Source organism: Letharia lupina (assembly GCF_014066315.1).
Source record: "Letharia lupina isolate WasteWater1 chromosome Unknown contig_20, whole genome shotgun sequence".
NCBI lineage: Eukaryota > Fungi > Ascomycota > Lecanoromycetes > Lecanorales > Parmeliaceae > Letharia > Letharia lupina.
The window spans coordinates 703,428-728,777 of NW_023502989.1; the positions used below are offsets into that span (position 1 = coordinate 703,428).

Consider the following 25,350-nt stretch of genomic DNA (forward strand, 5'->3'; position numbering starts at 1 on the left):
AATGACCACATTAAATACCCTCTATATTCTCTTCCCTTCCAAACCCTCAAATCGGCACTTTCCTTGATAGCTTGCTTGGTGGATGGTTGGATATGAGACCGTGAGCGGACAATTAGCTAAAGGAGTGACGTCTGGAAAATGCCCCTCCGCGCCCCACTAAAGATTTCTTTTTTGTACCCAATACTCGTATCGTCTTTACTCCTCTCCCTGTACCATTGACTCTTGGAAATTACAATCTCTTGTCGGCCTTGTCCAGATCTCGTTCACTAGCGATAAAGATACCTCTGAGTTGCAGCTTTCGGGAGCTACAAAACCCTTCAACATGGTCAAGGTCGAGCAGAAAGCAGTACTGAGTACGATAGCAATCTCAACCCCCAATTGACGGTAGCTGACCTCTCCAGTCGTTATCGATGGCTGGGGCATTCCAAGTGAGACATCACCGAAAGATGGCGACGCAATTGCTGCCGCCAAAACCCCCGTCATGGACGAGTTCTCGAAGACAGGCTCGAAGATTACACAAGGCTACACTGAGCTTGAGGCATCATCACTAGCTGTTGGATTGCCGGAAGGCCTTATGGGCAATAGCGAAGTTGGACATTTGAACATTGGAGCAGGAAGAGTCGTCTGGCAGGATGTTGTCCGAATAGATCAGACGATCAAGAAGGGCGAATTGAAAAAAGTCAAGACGCTCACGGACTGCTTTGAGCGGGCAAAAGACGGCAATGGAAGGTTACATCTGCTGGGTTTGGTCTCGGACGGAGGAGTTCACTCACACATTAAACATCTTTTCGAACTGTTGAAGGTCGCAAAGGAGCTGAAAGTACCTAAGGTTTACATTCACATGTTTGGAGATGGGCGAGATACGGATCCCAAGTCTGGCGCTGGCTATCTGCAAGAGCTGATCGAAAAGACGAAAGAACTGGGAGTGGGCCAGATTGCGACGGTTGTTGGCCGCTACTACATTATGGACCGAGACAAGCGGTGGGATCGAGTGGAAGTAGGTATGGAGGGAGTCGTAACGGGCGAAGGACCAGACGTCACTTCTTCCACCGACCCCGTGGCAACGATTAAGGAGAAATACACCAAAGACGAAAACGACGAATTCCTCAAACCCATTATCGTAGGCGGCAAAGAAGCCCGAATTCAAGACAACGACACCCTCTTCTTCTTCAACTATCGCTCCGACCGCGTCCGCGAAATCACCCAACTCCTCGGCGACATCGACCGCTCGCCCAAACCCGACTTTCCTTACCCAAAGAACATCAGCATAACAACAATGACCCAATATAAGACCGACTTCCCCTTCCCCATCGCCTTCCGCCCCCAACACATGGGCAATGTCCTCGCCGAATATCTTGGCTCCAAATCCATCAAACAATGCCATGTTGCCGAAACCGAGAAATACGCCCACGTCACCTTCTTCTTCAACGGCGGCGTCGAGAAACAATTCCCAGGAGAAGACCGAGACATGGTGCCCTCGCCAAAAGTAGCCACCTACGACAAAGATCCAAAAATGAGCGCCGCGGGTGTCGCCGACCAACTCTGCACCCGCATCAAAGAAGGCAAGTACGAATTCCTCATGAACAATTTCGCCCCACCGGACATGGTCGGGCACACCGGTGTCTACGAAGCCGCGATCAAAGGTGTCGAAGCTACCGATGCGGCCATCGGCCAAGTCTACGAGTGTTGCAAGAAGGAGGGGTATGTGTTGTTTATTACGGCAGATCATGGCAATGCCGAGGAGATGAAGACGGGAGAGGGCAAACCGAAGACGAGCCATACCACTAACAAGGTGCCGTTCATTATGGCGAATGCGCCGGAGGGGTGGAGCTTGAAGAAGACGGAGGGCGTGCTGGGAGATGTGGCGCCGACGCTGTTGGAAGTGATGGGATTGGAGAAGCCGGAGGAGATGGGAGGAAGTAGTTTGCTTGTTAAGTGATGAGATGCGATGAGGAATTCGGGATGGACATGAAATGATGAAGGTGATGGGAAATGATAGCTGCGTGTTTGGCATGAACATAGATATATCTATTGAGAGGCACACCGTCTTATAAGCAGATTTTGAATTGTTCGGGGTATCTATCTGCATGCGATTTTTCAGTATAGCTACAAGCTATACCCACCATCTTCCTCCACTTTTCCTCTTAGCTCTCCCCCCAGTGATATCGTCTGGGTAGGACTATTTCTCTCTATTTCTTGATAGAAATGTAAGTCATATTACAGCTAAAGCGTCGAATGCAAAAATGGTATCTTCCTTTTTCCCTGAAAATCATGCGCTGCCACTCTCCATCTTCCGTCTCCTTTTTTCCTCCTTCCTTTTCGCCCTCTCTTCTCTCGTCTCTTTGCGTTGCGACGTTTGGTTCGAATCCAGAGTAGGATTCTGAGACTCGTGCGCGGTTCGTGATTGGTTTTGAGTAGAGCCGTCTTTAGGCGTTGAAATCTGAATCGAAGCGTCGCGCTGTGCATTTTCTATCTCTTGGATCATTTTGTCCTGGCTGTCAGCGACGTCGCGCTGAGACATATATTCTGCAGAATTCAGCGATGCACCCCTAGTCGCCCTCTCCATTTCTTTTCGCCTCCGTCTTTCCTCTCTGCGCTTTGCTTTCTCTTCCTTTGACTCTTTTTGGGGTGAGATGTCGTTTATGCTTGTTTTGCCTTCTACAGCATTCGCGATGGCCGGGGCGCCCTCTACTACTTCGCCTGGCTGAATTGTTTCAGCTGCTTGTATCACGTCAAGGGGCAGAGCAGTTGCAGGCTTTGGGGGGAATTCTTGTTGCTCGAGTTTCTTCTTTTCTCTTCGCCTTCTCCGTTCATTCTTCGTCTCCGTGCCGTTGGGCAATTTGCCATTCAATTTGACGCCACTGATTTCTGGTTGCGGGCTTCTAGTTGGACTCTCTGCTCCGTTTGACCCCTTATCTGGAGTGGCGTCGATTTCCATTGTGTCCTTTATGACTCCAGTAGTAATCTGGGGGCTTTGATTTCGCTTCTTTGGTTCCACAGCAGAGAACGTGTTGCTGCTACCGTCGTTAGATTCGGGCCGCTTCCTCTTCTTTCCAGGCGAGCTTTCATTCAATGGAGCAGGGGTGCGGAACTCCGGCGCTTTCAGCATAGGCTCGAATGTAGATTCCATGTCGGAGTCATCAGAGACGCCAAATGGACGGTACCGTATTCTCAAGCCTTCTGGCTGTTGGCGTGGCGTCTTTCTGTAAGATTCCGACGCTGATGCCGAGCGATCTTGGTGGACTGTCGATCCCAGTGCATGACTTGGGAGGCTCACAAGTTGCTGCAAATGCAGTGTTTTAATGACAGTAGTCTTTGAGGGTCGGTAATCATTCGTCTGGGTGGAAGGCAAGAGCAACGCTCGGCTGCTGGCTTGTTCGGCGTCCGATTCTGGGATCAGCCCATACTTTGCGCCGTGGTACTCTAGTACACAAGCACCGTTTCCGATGTTCTTTGTCGAGACTTCTTTGACTAAAGAAATCGGAACCGATTCTGGGGCGGTGATGTGCCATATCTGCTTTCCTTGTAAATTTGATGGTGCAAGTATCTCCGAGAGTTTGGACGCTGCATGAAATGATATCGAGGTAGACTCAAAGCCAGCAGGTGGCTCATAAATTGGTATGGTTTGCTGAGGTATGCTTTTTTGAACAGGACTTTTCTTTCTAGGACTCTGTACAGAGGTCTTGTCACTGCTTCCAGACTCGCTTTCGCTACCGCTTTCGCTCACACTGCTACTATCTGCGCTGCTTCCTCCGGCCTCACTCTTTGACTCATTTCCCGTAGCGCCCAATTCACGATCTTTCTTTTGATCCAATGGCTTGACACTAGTGAAGGCTTTGCTGGAAGGCTTTGCAAAGACAGGGCGAGCCATGGCCGGTTTCGGCTTGGCTGTTGGGCTTCCATTTCGAGCTGCCAAAATGCTTTTCTTGGAGGACTTCTTCTCGTATTGACTACTGCTGTCGTTCCCACTTCCACTACCGCTCGAGTCATCTTTCGCAGGACTCCGGCTTAGTGATTTCCGTTTCTTCGATGGCTTTGCTTGCGAGGTTGAGGGCTTTGGTGCTTCCGGCTTGGTAGAAAGTGAGTTAGATTTGGTAGTCTTCGGGGCTGGTCTATTCACTCTTGCGGTCTCCGTATCTCCAGAGTCCTCTGAGTCCACAACGAATTCAGAACTCAGTGAGGGTTTGGTTGCTGTTGGGGGCTTCGCTGCTTTTGATTTCGGCTTCTTTGCTGGCAATGAGAAAGACTGTTTTGGACCTGCCATATCGCTCGAGGCCTGCGAGCTCTATTGTTGTCGGTACAACATTGTTGACGTTCAGACCTAGAGGTGAACTTGTGGGTCGAAACTTTCTCGGATTCTCGTAGGGCTGTTATCGCGATAAGTCTTAGCGCGCCAAGCCTGCCGCGTACTTTAGCTCCCGTGGTTGAGTGGCAATTAGCACCACCCTAGTTCCAGGGCCAGCAACGCCATGCCAAAATAGCAAAAACCACAACAACCCACACCAATATTCTTAACTTTACAACCGGTGGACTAGATACAAATTCATAGTATTAAAGTCCACTCTTCTCGAGTTTGCTCTACAAATTCGTCACCAAAAAGTTCCTCGTAATTTATACCATCGTTTGAGGTATCTCGCACTGAATTACACACTCATTGAATTTGATTTTTGGCATGGCGAGGCAGCTAACGTTCCGAGAGCTCCAATATTCACCAGACGAGTTTTTCGCCTCTGTTGTTCATCGGCCTACAACGTACAGACACAATTGGATTCGATCAGTCTACTCTTCACGGCCGTAGATGTGCTACCAACGAAAGTAGCATATCGAATACGAGAGAATTGCGTCCACACGTGTTGGACCTGTAACAGAACAGAATCAAGCTTCATTGCTGATATGCGTCTGTATTTCATAGCGCAGCTGCAAGGGGATGAGGCTCGTGATGTTGAAAGATCTGATCCTGCGCCGTGCTGGGAAGAGCACCAGTTTGCAGTTATTCGGCACAGCCACGAATCCTACAGCGCACGTTTTATATCAAAAGCTTATCTTTCTCGCTTATGGTTCCCCCGGAAACACCCAGGCTCAATCCCGTGCTCTCACGAGGCCTGGTTCGCGCGGTCATGCAGAAAGCGGGGATCGAAACACGGCATGAGACGGTCTTTGTCAAAAGGTGCCTCTGGGCTGGGACGCCGATGGTGAGGGTCAGGAGTGATGAGAAATCAATTCTATGGCAATGAGTCTTTTTGCTTTGCACCAAAGGAATACAGTAATCGGTGGGACGGGAGTGACTAGAAGGAGAAGGAGAGCATGGACAGGACATACTAGTGCGTAGGGGAGGTTAGAGTTTCTTTGTGGGGGGTGAAACCCCCCCCCCTGGGGGAAAAAAAAATTGGGGGCCCAAAAAAAAAAAAAAAAAACCCCAAAAAAAAAAAAAAAAAAAACAAAAAAAAAAAAAAAACCCCCCCCCCCCCCCAAAAAAAAAAAAAAAAAAAATTTCCTTCCCCCCCCCCCCCCCATTTTTTTTTTTTCCCCCCCCCCCCCCCAAAAATGCCATGCTCCACAGTGTTCAACGAAAACTAGTCGCTTAAATATATTCCCTACTTCGGTGGCCAAGGACAAGCCGGACACTGCCACATCCTCACCCGATTCTCCTCCGCTATTCTCTCCTTGTCGGCAGTATCTTCGACACCTCGGTATCGGATTAGGTAGAGCTCTTCGCGGGTTTGGGGGAGCCAACTGGGGGCGAAGGTGTGAGGGAAAGTGCGTCTATACAAGTATTAATACCAGACCTACAGCGATCGACCAAACGTATCGGACTTGGAAAGCCTAAGGGATACCTTCTTTTTTGGTTGCGCGGCTGTCCGCTGTGACTGTGATCACGAAGGCCGCGATGGCGGTGGTCAGGAGGGAGGGGTAAGAGCTGCAGGTCATTAAGCCTAAAGGTACCACCTACTGAGGGGCGCACTCAGCCTCAAGGCGTTGCAAATCAAAGATAGGTGGCTCTTGGATATAACAACCTTGATGTCTTAATATGATCTTTCCTGTCTCGCTCAAACCCAGTGCTTTCTTTATTAAATTGCAATATGACTCTGAACTCCTGTTGCGGCTAATTTTGACAGTCGACTGAAGCGTTGATTGTGCAGTCAGCCTTGTATGGCGTACACGCAGGATGCATCCGGGTCCGCCTCGACTCCTGGAACATTCGCGCGTGAGATTAGGAAAGAAGTGTTCGCCGAAATCTACATTGGACTCGAGAGACCGCAACCCGATGTTGTTGTTGTTGTTGTGCATGGCCTGCATGGCCACCCTGTGAAGACCTGGACTTCCAAGTCGAATACAACAGACCATGCAAGCGCAACCTCCAAGAAACTTCTTGGCTTTCCTCGCAAGCCCAAGCAAAACAGTGCCAGCGCCCCTGAACCCACATCTGGATTGCAAAAAACAGGACGTTTCGAGAATGAAACGTACTGGCCAAGGGATTTGCTACCAGGAAACCACGTCGACATGTGCCGATTCGAGGGTCCTGACGACGAGGGGTATCGCCAGTTTAAGGGGGAACTCAAAAGACATATCACACGCGTGGGCGGACACAAAGCGCAGGAGCTGGAAAGCATGTAACCAATGATTACGTAGTTTGGAGATTCGAGCTCATGCTGATACGCGAAATAAAGATGTATACAGAGCCTCTAAATCTCTGACCTGCCATCCGTGCAGAGCAAATTGATCTGGCAGATGTTGGGACTTTGAAGTGGCTGTACGTTCAAGATGACCGTGGCCAAGGCTTAAGGACAACCGAGATTTCCCTTAGATCCAAGGTAAGCCAGCTTCCGGTAAATCATATGTGATGCAACACCTTGTCACCAACCAGGAAAGAGGGAAGCTTCTCGCAAGTCGAATGATAGTGCGTCTTTAATTCACCAATTGGCGGGAAAATAGAAAGATCTTAGATCGGGATGTTACGTTACATGCTTTACCAATTACTCAGCGAAATTTCTGACTTGCTATCTTTCATTGTCACTTTTTGCTCGCTACTGAGGGACTCGATCATGGCCTCCAAATTCACGTGGACTGTAACCAGACTGGAAGCAGCACTACTAGGATGCAAATCTCACCGAGGAGCAGGCTTTCGTAATTGCTTCTTTATCGACGCCCTTGATGAGCACGAAGGTGATCGCAAAGAGATGGGGGAGTTTTTGAGAAAGCTTGCGAGTTCTGACCTTGATTCTTCCGACGCCTCGATAAAGGTTTGCGTGGCAAATCGACCCCTTAACTAACTTAGAGACCTCTTCGACGACTGTCCTGGCTTCAGAGTGCAAGACTGGACAGTCAGGGACATTAATCGAATCATCTCAGAAGGACTCAAAAATCACCCAAGGATGCGTATCCTACTCAAAAACGAAGCACATGTCCAGGCTATCAACCTTTCGAGAAGGAAAATTAACATAGGGCAGACGGCGTGTTTTTGTGGGTTAGACTAGTAGTCGACGATCTATCGACAGGCCTCACCAACGGCGAGTCAATTGAAGCGCTTGAGTCTCACCTTAGCGAACTTCCTGATGACTTGAACGATTTCCATCGACACATGCTTTCTAAGATCGACCGCCGATATTTCCGTGAAACTTTTATATTGTTAGAAGCTGTCCTGCGGGCTCGAAGTCCCCTCACCGTCTTACAGCTGGCACTGATCCTATACTCCAATGCCGCGACGTGTCCAGAGACTATACCATTTACAAATTAGTCGAGTACACAATAATGCCGCTATAACGCTGACTCCTTGTCTAGATACCAGCATCGACTTGGGAAGACAAATTCGCGCTTACAGCGGCGGCGTTCTGGAGCTGAAAAGCCGAAACCCCCTCCGGCTACGGGCCATCTCAGAACCACGCTCGTCAAGATCTAGCCTATCAAGTCGAAACAGCGAGTCTCATTCCGTCACAGATTCTATGGATGATTCGGTTGGTGTAGCAAATACAGAATCCAGTATGAGCATCGGAAAATGGACGGTTCCACCCTTACATCAAATAGTTCGAGAATTCCCTCGGCAGCCCGAAGATCTGACCATCATCATCACAGCACAGATTTCTTCGAAAGAGACGGTGGGAACCGTGTGGATATGGACATTTATACATTTTGAAAGCGTGCCAAACTTGGCTCAGGCTATCAAATACTCAGGATGCACCAATACGAATGTCCTCAGATGAAGATATCGTGATGGATGTCGCTTATCACAGTCTCTGGGTCGAACAAATGGCAAAAGGGAAGCGTCCTTACCCATGGTCTGAAATGCAGTCTAATCAACTGTTGGACGATGTTGATGTCCATTTATGTGCCAACAATCATCACAAAGACTGCTGGCCGTACCAGTGGGCAACTACTGTGCACTCTGTCTTAATCCAAAAGCAATTGCGGTTCAACTTTGTTGCTTTGCTGTTTTGTCCAACATGCCTCTCCTGGTTGGAAGAAGAATTAGGCAGGGTGCTGTGAATGTCAACAGGGATTACGGTCTGCCGCTCCTGTTTTTCTCTGTGATCTGTTTTGACGGTGGCAATAGAAGGACACTCCGACCAGCCGTGACGAAGCTTTTGCTTGACCATGACGCAGATGCAAGGCAAACGTGTCCGAATCTTGAAGGATTCAAGAAAATAGATGCGCTCGCTTTTCTTGTCTATAATTGCAGGGAGTACAAAGGTGAGCTCGACGCTGATGACGTAGAGCAAATTGTCGACATGCTTTTGCAGAAAGGCGCAAATCCAAATGGCAAGCTGGGGAACAAGCTGCATTACAAATTGCAATGGGCCGAGCCTCGTTCGGAGGAGCCATTGCTTTTTGCGATTGCAAAACTTGGTTTGCCCCGTTACAACTTATTTCTCATCCTGAAAGCGTTGATCACACGCGGGGCCAATCCAAACGCTCGAGACCCGCAGGGGAATACGCTTCTTGCAATCCTTTTCACCCACGGCGTGGCTGTGCACATTGATGACTGGCTTTGGCTTCTGGACCATGGCGCCAAAATATCCGAGTCTATGGTTGGAAGATCATACAATGATCCTGGATGCGAACATGCCCTTCAAGATCCTGCGTGCAAAAAACTGCACTACTGCGATTGGAGGGCCAGAAATGCGGCCTGGGAGCGTAATCCATCCTGGAGTTATTGGAGCACAGCAGTTGGTCGTCTCGAGCGCTGGCTTCTTGGACCATGAAAGCTTAACGCGGGCGGAAAGCCTTCATCAGTGTTTGACCATTCTGAAACCTCGCTCCAAGGTGATGACTAGGGAAGGCGTCGCGCTTGTATTATGCATGTTGACACAAGTCAATCATACTGGGCTTGAAGCCGCAATGCAATGCACTTCTTGAAATATGTCTTCGCATAGCGTCACCGCCGATTTTCGATGAAGTCCTTGCTTTTCTGACACCGGACCAATGGTTAAGCCTCTTGGCGCAGTGGGCGTGGCCTTCATTCTGATCTACGGAGGCTAGTATACTTAACCTGGTTGCGCACTATCGAATCATTTACGATTCGGGTAATGCATTCAAGCTATCGGCGTGGGTGGAATTGAGGGTAAGTAAGACGTCAGTAATCACAAAGACCATGACCTGTATCTAACCGTCACTGCCTCGATACCACTTGCCACGGCGGCATTCTCATCGACTTTGAATCCGACATCAAACACACATACTGGGAACTCCATCCCAGCTTCAGCTCCATTCGCATCTACCAGCCACTCAACTTTGGCTGAGCAAACCCCATCCATCATACCCAGCAAATTTGCCTCCGCAAAGCCAGCCATTGTATCAACTCGTGGCTGCGCTCAGAAGGTAACTTGTTACGATGTGCAAAAACAAAACGTTTTCATGATACTGGCCCTCCGTGACGTCGATGGAGAAACATGGACGCCATAGATATACACCTTAGAACCCAGTCAGGATACGCACATTGTGTCTTGATAACGGCGACCCACTGGGTGGTACTCTACCTATCATGATCTTGTATGCAAGCCCGATGGCGCAAAAACATGGCAGGCCCAAAGCTTAGCCTTAGAGGAGGTGTATGAGCATCGTTCTATCATGACTATGGTACCCACTGACATTTCAAACGATCTCACAAACCCTGGTATCCTCCATATGAGCTTGTGTGTCCTGCTCTCCGACTCCCCCATGACCCAGAGCACGCCCGTCTGCAGCATGTCAGCGCGCGGCTCTCTGTTCTCGCATAACGCATCTCCAAGAAGAGGCTATGGGCGCATGTTTGTATTGCATCGCGCGTAGACGAAGGTGTATGTATTGTCTGCCTCACCAAGGACTTGAGGAAACTTGGAAATTTCCCCAAATGCGTCTTGGAACTGTATGCACTTATCCCAAATATGTCTCCCGAACGATCAAAGGTCCCCCAAGGTCAGGATACCCAGCATCCTCCATCTTCGTCCGCTCTTCCAAATACTCCTGCTCATTTCAGTTCACTCGGCTGTCTCACTACCGCCTATCCAGTTCCTCATTAAACAGCTCCCATTTCCTTTAAAAGCATTTACCATATTGTTTAACTCCTCAGCTCTCGGCGCACCCCTCGCCCAATGTAACGGTGCAAGATTCGGATCCCCTTTGGATATTCAAAGCTGCCGCAAAAGTCATCGAAACCATTGATTGGAACGACCAACAGGTGAGCTGGTGGTAGTGACGCCGATGTAGGATGCTTAGCTGCGAGGATCTTTCATCTGTTAATGGTAAGTACGTTCATCCACGTGGACGTATTTTCATGAGTACAGTCTTAGTGGATGGAAAATGCATCGTTCAGATCTACCTCCTGCACCATTTGATGTAGCTCACGCGAGCTACACTGAGATTGGACAAGGCGCGCAGGCTGTGCATGATAGATGCACGATGGGTAGACCGTTTAACGGCGGTATTGCGAGTAACATTGGTGAGTGCCAGCGTGAGCGGTGCAAAGAATGAGACTCGGGAGAAGACAAGGCCTCGTTACCGGGTCTATGTATGAATCCTGAGAACCAACTGTGCAGGAGGCGACGACGGTCTCGTGGTCGCACTATCCGCGACCTCTTACTCAAACCTAGAATTTTCTCCCCTCGACGACCCTCGGACAATGCGGTCTTGTCTGAAAAATTTCCGGTGAAATGAAGACGACTCACGAAACGTAAGTCTTCGGGTAAGGGCAGCAGGTCGGTCTTCCACGGATCTGATGTCTTCCAAGCCTAAGACTTCACTCTCTTCTCCCAGTCTCTTCTCAAAACCACGGTAAATGGTAAGAGCTGACAAGCAGACAGATGGGTAGACAATGGTCAGTGTGAGCGGCTTATATATACCTCTGATCACCAGAGAACGACCTCCGATTGCTTTTGGTGGTATCAGATTTGAGGAAGTTATGGCGTTCATGTATATTTGTATAGCTGCCGGGCAAGGGTGACACTCTGAAGGTAACGGTGAGTTTACTATCTGAGCGGAGATCAAAGAAGCTGATTTTGTAAAGGTGCCGCAGGCGAGATCGAAACAACGAATGTTAGAGGATTTGTTGCGAGGGACATAGGAGCGATATGCTTCCGTTTGGAAGATGCTCTAGAGAGGCCTTGGGCTGAGTTTCTCCTCGCCATCTTGATTAGATCCTTAGGGGATCTAAGGCGTTTAAAAAAATCATTGAGAAAAAAAACCCTTGTGGCAGCGACTGGCCTTTGTTCGTTGCCGATTGGAGACAGATGCAAAAGCCGTGGTTCAAGTTTTCTCCAACCCTATGCCATCAAACAGCGATCCGTTTTGAAATCCAATCTGTTTCCTAGTATTATTTTCAGGGTGTTATCCCATCCACTGGCGCCTTGCGTGTAAAATGTCTTGGCAGAACATCCAAAATGCCATACCTTTGCAACGCATTAACTTTTTAATGATAAGCTTTACAGTAAAATAATCTGCTGTGAAGTTTGATATCTGCTTGAGAAGAACAATTGCGAAACTATAAATTTTTTCGTGGGTGTCCTCGTTGTTGAGTTGCGATAGGTTGTAAGAAGGGACTTTTTGATGTTCGGGCAGAACCCCTGAATTTTACACGCTGCCAGCCGATGGGATAGGATTGAGCTCTTTCGCACCAGTACTCATGACAGCACAGTTGACCATTAAATTCGTCTCCCCCCTCTTCTCCTTCTCCATGTACTAGACGTAACTTCAATCTCTTGATTCGGGTTTGCCATCCACACATGGTAACAGTAATCTATTCCAAAGCAGGGTAGTCCCATCCTGCGCTAGTGATACCTTCGTTAGTTATAAATTGCAAATTAAATAAGAATACTTAGCAAAGCTAACCTAGCTCCACCTCCGACTTTTTATTAGCGCCATTTATAGAAAATTATAAAGAACGTACTTACTACTCTTATATTAATTTACTTTATATTTTTAAAGCTTCTATATAGTCTAAATACGAATATAGTAATATTATAATATCTCGGAATATCGTTAATTCTCGTTAGATAACTAAGATAGCTATTAATAATTAGAGACCCTTTAAATCTTATTATTATCTCTCTTTTAAGCGGGTCTCTTTCGCGGATAAATAGAGTAATATTACTACTATTATAGTTTAATAGAAGAAGAAATAAGAGAAAATTTAAGTTATTTAAATAAAGATTAAAGCTATAATTAATAGAGTAATTTTAAAAAAGTAGAAAGAGGTTATTAAACGTTATAAAAAGAAGAAAACTATATATTATAAAGAGTAGAAGAAGTATATAGCTCGTTTAAAGGTCGAGATAAAGATTTTACGATATAAGAAGAAGCTTAAAAAATAGCGTGCTACTATTATTCGTTATAAATAAGAGATTTATATTATTATTATTTATCGCGAGAAGAAAGAATAGATAGCTATATAAAGAGGTGCTAGAATAATAATTAAAGAGTTTCTAAATAAGATAGAGCTTAGAGAGCTTTATTTATTTTAAACTCTTATAATAATAAAGAGGAATAAGAATATAAGGAATAAACTCTATAAGTACTCTATAAGAATCGTGCTAAGAATATAAAATAGATCGTAAATACTTATTAAGTAATTTAATAAGATTAGAGATCTATATATTAAAGAAAGCTTCGATATCTATATCTTAAATATTAATCTTAATATAGCTATAAAGTAATATAGTATTAATAATTTTAGTAAGATTTAAGAATAGACGAAATTTATTTACTTTAAGAGAACTCGTTAGAACTTTACTTTAGATATTATATCTATTAAATAATAGAAATAATAAGTTAAATTTATTACTATAGTCGAGTAATAGAAGTATCTTAAATATATTCTCGATATAAAGCTTATTTATATTAATCGTATTAGTTTTAGAAGAGGTATTTAAATTATAAATAGACTTATATAATCTTCTTTTTATTATTAAATAAAAACTAATAATCTTAAAGATTAATATACTATTATTCGTAATTAATAGAAGGCTCTTAATAATTATCTAGAGTAATTAATTATTAAATAAAAATATTAGGCCACGAGCTATAAATATAAGAGTATTTATTAAATTAATAAGAATAATAAATATTATAAGATAAACGCTATAATAAGAGAGAGGTAAACTATTACTATTTAAGACGATTAGATTACTTAATATTAACCTTCTCTACTTATATATAAGATTTTTATAAATATAAATTTTAGCGTTAATAGTAATAGTTAGAAAAAGAAGAAGATAACTTTAATAAAGTAAATAAAGACTATAATAGAGTAGTAAATAGAGCTTAATTTATTAAAGAGTATAAAGTTTATAGCGAGTATAGTTAATAAAGAAAATTAGTCGTTATACTCGCAGTAGTTCTATTAGTCTTCTTCTTATTAGCTTTCTTCTTATTAGCCTTCTCCTTCATCTATATATTCTTTTACGCTATCTTAATATCTTAGTAACTATTTATAGTAGTAGTTAATTAATACCCTTTCTCCTCCTCCTTCTTCTTCTTCTCCTTCTCCTCCTTCTATTATTATAGAGGTTTCGCGAATAAAAATATTATCTTTATAATAGTTAAGTTCTATTAATACGCGCACTAAGAAGAAAGATATTATTAAGCGCTTTTAATAGTAAAAGAAGAAGAATATAAATAAAGCGATAAGAAAGCTTTAGATCTATTAGATTTAGGCATTTATTAAGTAATAGATATAGAGTATAAACGATATAAAAGCTCTATCTAACGCGTTTATCGATATCTATAAATATATAATAAATAAAGATTTATTATATAATCTTCTTTAAGATCTAAAAGAAGATTTATTAATCTTTAAAGTTTTATAGAGAAAGACTTATTAATATATCTATACTCTAGAATAATTAGAATAAGAATAAAAATAAAGTAAGGGATTTAATTAATATTATATAGTATTTTATCGTAATTACTTCGCGATCTTTATAATTAAATACTCTAAATCTCGTTTAAATATTTTAATTTTATTATTAAATATATAGTTTATAGTACTATACTTAAAATACTTTATCGTAAATCTATTATAGCTATTAATATCGATTATATACTTTAGAAATTCTTTAAAATTATTTTGAAAGATATATTAAAAGATCTTAAAATAACGTTATATTTACGCTTTAAGAACGCTAAATATTAATTTAATAGAATTATAATTAAGCGAGTATAGAGAGAGATACTTAATAAGATAGTCTTTAATTTATATAGTCTTAATAATATAAGAATTAATATAAACGCTAATATTATTTAGAATAATAATATTATACTCTTTAAAATACTCGTTATAAAGGGAAAATAATTAATTAATTAATTAGTCGAGGATGTTTTTCTTATTATAATAGCTTTTCTTAATTTCGATATAGAATAAATAGCTAGTAGTAGTATATATAGATAGAATACTAAAAGTATATTACGGTTTTAATAACCTTACGACCTTACTTATATTATAGTCTAATTAGACTTAGCGTACTAAGGCCTTTCAATCTTTCTATTTTACTATAAAGTCTATATTTATAATAATTCTATATAGATAGTATTCTCTTTATACTATAATATAGAGTTATTATATATATTATTAAGTCTTTAATATAATACTATCTATCTTTCTTCTAAAGTAATAATAATTTATTTATTAATTATACTAAATGTATAATTAAGAAGAAAGTATATTATTAAGAAGTTAATAGTTATAGCTAAAGAAGCTTACTACTCGAAAGATTATTTAAAAAAAAAATCTTTTATTTATATAAAGGCTAATCTAATTAGATTAAATAAGAATTTAAAGAAAATAGATATCTTTAGTATACTAAAAGAAATAAACTCTAGACTAAATCTTTTTTATACTCTTATCGATTTAATATTAGCTGTAAATCCCTTAACTCTAAATTTAAATAATATTTAAAGTTAAATCGTTATAAGTAAGTTATAAATATAATATTATTTAGAAGAACTTAAGAATTTTAATAAGAAGGTTTTAAATATTAATAAAGCTAGATCGTTTATATAATATAAGAGAAAGCGTTTTATTATTAGAAGATATATTATTAAACTTAGTTTAAGTTATATCGAAATATAATTTATAGATATTATTAAAGAAGAGTTAACTATAATCTTTATCTTTATTATTAATTTATAGAATTTTATAAAAAGCGCTATTAAAACTTTTAATACTTAATATAATAAATTAAAGATATTAATAAAAAGCTTTCGAACTGCTAGTCATAATATTAAGATACTTTAATAATAAAATAAAGAATTTAACTATAATATCGTTTAAACTAAGATAAAGATATTAATAATTATTATCTAGCTAAATAATAGTAATAATTAATTATCTTATAAGCGAGAAATTAATAATAGATTCTAAGATTTACGTAATAGATATCGTATTAATACTATAAAACTTATTAAAAAAAATAAAAAACTTAAATAAGATTTAAAATATAAAGAGTAATAGTTAAAGAAGTAATAATCTTTTATATTAGCTAACTTAAAAAATTTCGATAAGAAAAATATAGAGATTATATCTCGTTAGTCGAGTGTCTTCGTTAGTAATCTCTATCGAAATTTATATTATATCTTTATTATAGATCGCGTAGAGAATATAGAATTAAATAAACGATACTTCGATATCTTAGATTTTTATAATATTAATAATCGAGATAAGTGAAATAGCTAATATTAACACCTTAAAGCGAAGTTTAGATAAAGTATTATAATCTTCTTTATTAAACTTAAGAAAATCGATTATATATAAAATTATTATAAATTCACTATATATAATATTATTAAAATAAGAGTAGATAAAGATATCTTAGATCTATATTAAATTACTTAAGAAATAATTAACGAATTAAATAATATATTCGAAATATATAATAAGATTACTAAATTAAATACTAAGATATTTAATTTTAAATTTAATATGAAAGTAATAGATAAGAAGAAATCGTTTAAGAATTTTTATATATAATTCTCTATAACTATCGCTCTCTTGAGATTTACTAATATTTATAAGATATTTAATCTAAAACGATTAATCTTTACACATTTAAGATATCGGATTTTAAGATAGCCTTTTAACACTTTTCGAGAGTTAGTTATTTTTCTATAAGTATTAAATATAAATCTTCGAGCTATTAATAATACGTTAGATCTAAAGAGTAAGAAAGAGACTAATAAAACTAATAATAATCGTAAAAACTTTATTCTCTTAAATAATTAGTGTAATTCTTTTTTTACTAGAAGAAATAATAATACTACTATCGAAAATTTCTATATATAAGAATATAAGTATCTTAAGTTATTAATAAATAGAATCTAAAAAGAAAATAGATATTTTAAGTATTTAAAAATTGAATATCATTTTAGCGATAATAGTATTTTATATAAAAATATAGATCTATTAATAAAAGAATAAATCGATATAATTTTAAAAGTCGTTGGCGTAGAGAAGAATATCCTCGTCGAATTATTATAAAAATTAAAAAATTAAATATCTCTAATTAAATCGTCGTTAGGGATTTAAAAGCTTTATATATAAGAATTAAAGAGTTAGAAATAGAAAGAATACTCGCTTTCGTCTCTCTATTCGCGTATGCTATTATTACTAAAGCCTCTTTATAAAATAAACACTAATTAGATTTTTATAGAAAAATTATTACGTTAATAGAATAAATTAAGATTAATTATCTCTTAAATATTAAAGCTTTAGTATTAAACTTCGTAGATATATCTTTTATTAAAATAAATAAGCTATCTAAAGTAGTATTAATATAATTTTATAGATTATAATTAATCGATAATAAATCTATCTTTATTTTTAATATTATATATATAATCTTAATAAAACTTATCTTAAAAGATTATATAGAAGAACTTTAATACTTAATTATCTTATTAAGACGATTTAATATTATTCTAGAAATATTATAGCTAGAATAGTATAACTCTTATATATTCTTTAGATTTAGAACTATTATATTTAATTTAGATTATTATATATTTAACTATTTATTATATAATAAATCTATTACTATTTAGAGTAATAATAAATTTTTAAAAAAGAATTTAAATTATATAGTAAAGATTATATTTAAAAAAAAGAATATAATAGAGATCTCTATCTATATCTTTATTAAGATAGTTAAAAAATTAGAGAATTAAATTATTATTATATAACTTTAAGACTTCGAATAACTTTTTAACTCTATTAATAAAAAAGCGAAGTTTATTATTAACGTCGCCGCTATTATAATAAAAAATTATAAAAAATTCTTTTATAAGTTAAGAAAGAAACCTCTAACTATAGAATAGTTATAGAAATAAGTTCTTATAGTATATTATAAATAGCTAGATATTTAAAACTTAACTAAAACTAATAAACTTCTCTCTTATCGCTTTATTAATTACGAAATATATTTTAAGAAAGAAGCTATTTTATTATCGAAAAGGGCTTATAAACTCTTTAGAGATTAAATATTAGTTATAAAGAAATATATTAATAAGATACTAGAGAAAGACTATATTAGATTAAGTATTTCTCTCTATATAGTATTTATTCTAATTATAAAAAAACTCGATAAGGAATTTAAATTATATATGAATTATAGAATTCTTAACGCACTTACTATTTCTAATCGAAATATCTTTCTATTAATTAAAGAGATTCTTGCTAAATTATACGCGGCGAGAATATATAATAAATTCGATATTATAGTCGCTTTTAATGAAATTAGAGTAAAAAAAGATTATAAAGAAAAAATTATATTTCTTATTTAATATAGCTTATTCGAATATATAATAATATCTTTCGAGTTATATAATATTTTTACTATTTTTTAAATATTTATTAATAATATCTTACGCGAATATTTAAATATATTCTATACTATTTATTTAAACAATATTCTTATTTATAGTAATATTAAAGATAAGTATATTTAGTATATAAAAAAGGTATTAAAGAAATTTCGATAAGTTAACCTCTATCTTAATATTAATAAATACGATTTTCACATTATTAGAGTTAAATATCTAAGATTAATTATTATAACGAAAAGAGTGAAAATAGATATAAAGAAAATTGAGATTATTACTTAATAGAAAAAATTTAGATATATTAAAGATATATAAGTATTTCTAAAATTCGCTAATTTCTATTAAAAGTTTATTACGAGATACTCTAAAATCGCTATACTTTTAATAAATTTTACTTATACTCAATAAAAGAAAGACTTTATCTATTTATAGGCTTAAGAATATTCTAAATAACTCGCTTTTAAAACGCTTAAGAAAGCTTTTACTATTATCTCTATACTTATTTATTTTAACTTAAATAAAAAGACTTAGCTAGAAATAAATATATCTAATTTTATAATTATTACTATTTTATTATAAGAAAATAAAGATAAAGTACTTAGATTTATAATATTTCTCTTTAAGAAGATATCTTCTATAGAGTATAATTACGATATTTATAATAAGGAATTTATAGTTATAATATAAATTTTCGAGAAATAACATCTTAAGCTAGCTAGTACCTCTATCGAGAATTCTATTAAAGTTATTTTAGATTATAAGAATTTATAATATTTTTTATTTTTTAAATAACTTAACTTCCGCTAAGTAAAATAGACGAAGTTTCTTTTCGAATTTAACTTTCGTATTATTTATTATTTAAGAAAATAGAGTATTAAATCTAATAGTCTTACTCGATAAGTAAGAGATTTATCTAAAAATAAGAATAACGATTATACTCGTTATCGATATTATATAATTCTTAAAAATAATAATCTTAATAGAGATATTAAAAACGTTATATATCTTACTATTATACTTTTAGACGATATAAGAGAAAGTATTATCTCTCTAGCTATAATGCTATATAAACTTAGCAAATAAGATAATATTAATAGTAAGAAGTCTAATAAAGAATTATTATTAAGAGTCTTAATAGAGACTTCTTAAGAGAAGTCTATAGAAGAATTAAGAGAAGTCTTTACTATTAATACTTCTAAGTTATTATATTAAATAAAAGACGCTTATAATTATAATAATATCGCTTAAAAAATTATATAATTAAAGATATTTAAATAGAGAAAGCTATTACTTAAAATAATCAAGAATAATTTTAAATTAAAATTAAGTGATTATTATCTTTACGACGATTTATTATATATTAATAATAGATTATATATATTAGATATTCTCGAATTATAAATTAAGATTATTAGAGGTATTTACGACTTTTCACCCGAAGGTTATACTAGTAAATTATTAATTTACGATAGATTAAGTAAATACTACTATTAATTAAGAATAACGGATTTTATTATCTACTATATTAAGAGCTACTATATTTATAAGAGATTTAAAACTTATAAAAAGAATAAATAAGATCTTCTTAAACTTCTTTTTATTCTCGAATAATATTAATAAGATATTTTCATTAACTTTATTATATTATTATCTATCTACTTTAGATATAAGCGCTTCTATTAATATATTATAGTAATTATAAATAGACTTAATAAAAAGAAGAAATTCATTCTTTTAGACTTCTTAAAAGTAAAGATAGTAATTTAAGCCTTTATCGAATTTATATAGCAAGAGAAAGAATATCTATTTATTATTATCTTCGATTGAGGTATTTAATTTATAATATATTTTTAAAGAAGACTATATAAAAGAATTAAAATTAAACTTAAACTCTTTATTACGTTTTATCTCGAAATTAATAAATAGATAGAGAACGCTAACGCTATTTTAAAGTAATACTTTAAAGCTTATATTAATTATAATTAAGATAATTAAGTAAATTTATTATTAATAGTAAAGTTCGAAGCTAACTTTAATAAGAACGCCTTATCGAGTATATTACTATTTCTTCTTATTAAAGAATATATTCCCCGCTCGAGAATAAAACTCTTTATCTCTTAGAATTAATTCGCTAATTAAAGAGTAAAGAGAGATATTAAATTAGCTAATAAGTTTATTAAGAAGATAGATATTATAAAAAATTATCTAAAAAGTTAATTCGAATAATTACGAGCTTTATAGAAGAAATAAATTAATTATTATCATCTCTCTATATTAGAATTTAGAGTCGAAGATATAATTATACTTAATAGAAGAAATATTAAAATTATATATCTTAGCAAATTATTAGATTATAAGAATTTTAGATTATTTAGAATTATTAAGACTTTAAATAATTTCGCTTATAAATTAGAACTCTCGACTTTTATAAATAATATCTATTTTATCTTTTATCTATAGCTATTATATCTTAATAATAGCAACCTACTATTAAGATAAATCGAGTTTTTATTATCTTCTATCGATATTAATAAAAAAGATAAAATTTACAATATTAAAGAAATAGTTTAATTTAAACTAAATAAACGAAAAAATAATCTCTTAACTAGTAAGAGGGGATATCTAATATATAAAATTAGATATAAAGATCCTAAAATCAAGGAAAATCTATTCTAATAGTTATTTATAAATATAATAGAATATTCGAATCTAATAACAGATTTCTATTATTATTATCTCAAGACTATTAGCCCTTATTTATTATTCAAAAGACCTTTAAAATAATTTTCTTTATTAGCGCTATTAATCTATAGCAGCTATATTAATTTATAAAAAGATCTTAATATTATAATGAAATATTAAGTTAATGCATCTAAGGATATTACTTCGTATATATCTAAATATACTTTTTATAAAATCGATATCTATTATATAGTAGTTATCGCCGAAGTTTCGAAATTAAAGAAAGAGATAATATTATAATTTTAATGATCTTACGATCTTACTTATATTATAGTCTAATTAGACTTAACGTATTAAGGCCTTTCGGCCTTTCTATTTTACTATAAAGCTTATACTTATAATAATTCTATATAGATAGTATTCTTTTTATATTATAATATAGAGTTATTATATATATTATTAAGTCTCTAATAAAGTATTATCTCGTCTTATATTATTATAATATCGAGTAAGATTATTAATAGAAGTATAGGTTATAAACTACTATATCGTTTATAATTTAAATAATAATTTATTAATAAAGACTAGCTACTTCGCCTTAATCTAATTTATAAACGTTTATTATATAATATAAAGTATATTACTTTAAGAATTAATTCTTTAACTCTTCTTATATATAACTCTAGTTTATTTTAGAGCTCTATAGACGATGAATTTATAGATCTCGATATTCTACTTCTCTTTTAAGAATCGCGTTAATTCGTTTTAATATAATTATAGCTTTTAATGCTAGTAGTTAAGAAGAGTATCTAAAATAATAGATAAGAGGCTGCGATATCGCCCTTATATATAAATATATCTATTATAAGAAATTACGATATTACTATAGATAGTAAGATTCTACTCTTATTAATACGCTATTAATATATTAGAATAGATATTCTTAGCTATAACTTTAAGTCGTTAATAGAATTTAAGTAAGAGTTAGATACGCTAATATATAGAGAGATTCTTTTTAAATAGTGGTATCGCGTTTAGAGTAAGGGTTAGCGATATAATTATTATATATCTAAGTTAGAGATAAAATATTAAGAAAAGCGTATATACCTACTAGCTTTAATATTACGAATATTTAATTGAGATAGTAATCGTATCTACCCCCATTTACGCTCTACCTCTATTTACGTCTATTTTAAATTCGATAAATCCGACATTATCTGCAAATCTGAAAAGTGAATTTCCGTACGATTTCCGCCGGATTTATACTATAAGCACGATTTAGTCTATTAAGTAGACTTTATCTATATTTAATTCTTTTCGCTAATTCTATTAATTCAGTAACTTCAAAAAATTTTAGTAACTTTAAAATTTTTATATAATGTACTTTAATATACTCTAAGTATTATTCTATATATATATAGTATTAATATATATTATTATTAATATACGCATTATTATACGCTATATTAAAGTATTATCTATATAACTAATTTTATTAAATTATCTAATTCCGTAGCCAAATTTAAGTTAATATTAATACTCGTTATCGTAGAACCTTATTATTACAACGTCGATTATTAGAACTTTTTTTTTTTCGTATATATTACTACTAAATTAATAAAACTAGTAAAAAAGATTAAGATAGTTACTAAATCGACGGAATTTAGGTAGATTCTAATCAGATTTACTAATCCGGCGGATTTTATGATTTCCGCGATACACGCGCGATCAGCAATTTCAAATTTTGCAGGAACTTTTCAGATTTGCAGATGATAGAAAACTACCACTACCATGGCTACCACTACCATGACTACCACTATCACTCTTTCAAATGGCCTACTACCATAGCCTATCATAATGGCCAATGCTACGATACCATAGTCGCCGTCTATAGGCCTAGCATAGTAGATATCCCTGCCCTAGACTCAGATATAGTCTGTTTTTATCCTAGCAACATATATATCTAAGTAGTATTCGATATTTTATTTAGGCCCTATAATATAATAAAATACTTATTAAAAATATTATAAATTATCTAATTAGTAACTAGTCTCTCGGCGTATAATTATAAGTTTAAATTTACTAAATACTCTATTAAATAATTTTGAAAAAAAAAAAAAAAAACTTAATATTTGATTTCTTGTAATTGTAAGAGAGTTTATATTATAAGTATATAGTTTATTCTAATTTATAGTCTATATTTATCTTATATATATCTGAAATTTATTAGATCTCTATTAATTTACTTTTAAATAGACTTCTAAACTTCTTTTTTAATACTTTAGAATATTATATAAAATGGGGATTATAGTATATCTTATATAACGATCTTAATGTCTAGTATTATAGTATCGTAGAGTATTAATTTTAAAGAGATTTAATAAAGAAATAAAGGAATAGTAGCTATAAACGTATTTTGCTATAAGATAATTATTTAATATTATTATTTTAAGCGGAGAAGAAATCGTAGAATAATACGCTTTGATTAATTCGGATACTTTTAAGTTAAATCGAGTTGTAGACTTTAATTCGTAAATTAATATTAAATAAGTTTCTTTTTAAGATATTATATTTATAAAATTGTTATAGAGTATTTAATAATAATAGCGAGGTCGAATAGTAACGCGGTATAGCTTTTAAAGATCTTTATGAATAGAATAATAAGAATAATATATTTAATAGATCTTATATAAAGAAATCGTTGAATAATAAGAGTCTAAGTAATTAAATTCTAAATATAAAAAAATAAGGTTTTAGAGGGCTTTTTAAAGATTTCGAATAAATTTAAATTGTTTAAAAATATGATATTCGAGATTCTAGCGGTAGTCTATTAATATTATAAGTTAAATATTTTCTATTATTTAAAATAGATATATGTAAGCCTTCTATATACCTTTCTATAAATCTTTCTATATATCTTTCTATAAGCCTTTCTATAAGTCTTTCTATATATCTTTTTATAAGCCTTTCTATAAATCTTTTTATAAGCTTTTCTATAAGCTTTTCTATAAGTCTTCTTAGTCTAAAATAGATATATATATATAAGTCTTTTTATACTAATCGATTATCGAATAGATAATTTAAAAGACTAAGAAAAGGACTTATTAATCTATAATCTCACTATAATAAAAAAAAAGTATATTTCTCTTATTTTTTCTCCGCTAATAGCTATATTAATAGCTTTACTAAAAACTTTAAAGTCTCTTAAAGAGATATTTAAGAAAAAATATTTAAAGATTATATTTAATAAGTATAATTAAGCTCTTTTAGTTTATAAGAATAGCTTAGATTCTTATAAAAAGAAATCTAAGATTAAATTAATTGCGTTATATTATAAAGTTATTTCTTTTATATTAAATCGATATATCGCTAATAGTCGTTTTTATTAAAAAGTAGTTAAAGATTAATAATAATTAAGTTTTATAGAGAAGAAAGCTTTAAAGATATAGATTTTATAAATAATGAAGTAAGGCTGGCTTTCTAGAGTTAGTCTTATTTATTATATAATTAATAAAATGCTAGTAGCGAAGTAGAATAATAGAGAGTTAGATATAAATTAAATCTACGACTTTTTTAAACGTTATCTAGATTTATAAAGTTAATTTAATTAATTTTTAGATAAAGAATATATTATAATTTATAATATAGAAAAGATATTATAGTAATTTTAGCTTATTAAATTAGTTATTTAGAGATATAATATTTAGAAGAAAAATATATATAATATAAATGAGAAAGGATTTACTCTTAATTCTATTAATAAAATAAGAGTTATATATTTTAAGTATAATATATATATATATATAGCTTAGAATAAAAGTAGAGAGTAGATAACTTTAATTGAATATATATCCGCGGATAAAAGATTTCTTTTTTTATTTATTATCTTTAAGAGTAAGCTTTAAATAAAGATTTAATTTAATATTTTAAAGGGAAAGAAATCGATAATTATATTAAGTGAAAATAAATAAATAAATAACGTGTTAAGTTTAAAGTAATTTATTAAATATATTTTATTAATCTCTATTTATATAATTAGCTTTTAACTTATTTCTCGTAAATATTTTAAACTATAAACTCGAAGAATATTAAAAGAAAGATATTATCTTCTAATATATAATAAGTATATATTATATATTAATATTAAAATTATATAGTTTTATATTAGTAATAATATCGTTCTCTTATATCTATTTATCTACTCTATATATATTCTTTAATTATTAGATATTAAATTTTTTTAGTCTTTAGCGATTATATATCGAAGATATCTAATAAAGAATATTATATTTAAGAGTAGTTACTTAATAGATAAAATAGACTTTATTTAATTTATTTAAATAGTAAGAATAAATATTATAATAAAAAAGAATATTAGATATATATAGT

The 25,350-nt window shown here is 33.8% G+C and overlaps 4 protein-coding genes across 4 annotated transcripts; 3 read left to right on the forward strand and 1 right to left on the reverse strand.

Annotated features, from left to right (window-relative positions):
* Nucleotides 1–322: 322 nt before the first annotated feature.
* On the forward strand, nucleotides 323–1,939 carry HO133_005059 (uncharacterized protein; the record flags this gene model as incomplete). Its single annotated transcript, XM_037295971.1, has 2 exons — nucleotides 323–353; nucleotides 402–1,939. The coding sequence occupies 2 exons, from the start codon at nucleotides 323–325 to the stop codon at nucleotides 1,937–1,939; spliced, it is 1,569 nt and encodes a 522-aa protein (XP_037148669.1).
* A 330-nt stretch (nucleotides 1,940–2,269) lies between these two features.
* Nucleotides 2,270–4,264, reverse strand: HO133_005060 (uncharacterized protein; the record flags this gene model as incomplete). Its single annotated transcript, XM_037295972.1, has 2 exons — nucleotides 2,270–4,069; nucleotides 4,121–4,264. 2 exons carry the CDS (start codon nucleotides 4,262–4,264, stop codon nucleotides 2,270–2,272), a joined length of 1,944 nt encoding a protein of 647 aa, XP_037148670.1.
* A 1,623-nt stretch (nucleotides 4,265–5,887) lies between these two features.
* HO133_005061 (uncharacterized protein) lies at nucleotides 5,888–6,615 on the forward strand (the record flags this gene model as incomplete). The annotated part of the gene is made up of 2 exons (XM_037295973.1): nucleotides 5,888–5,910; nucleotides 6,141–6,615. The coding sequence occupies 2 exons, from the start codon at nucleotides 5,888–5,890 to the stop codon at nucleotides 6,613–6,615; spliced, it is 498 nt and encodes a 165-aa protein (XP_037148671.1).
* Nucleotides 6,616–8,438: 1,823 nt separating this feature from the next.
* Nucleotides 8,439–9,197, forward strand: HO133_005062 (uncharacterized protein; the record flags this gene model as incomplete). The annotated part of the gene is made up of 1 exon (XM_037295974.1): nucleotides 8,439–9,197. The coding sequence occupies one exon, from the start codon at nucleotides 8,439–8,441 to the stop codon at nucleotides 9,195–9,197; it is 759 nt and encodes a 252-aa protein (XP_037148672.1).
* Between the last annotated feature and the right edge of the window lie 16,153 nt (nucleotides 9,198–25,350).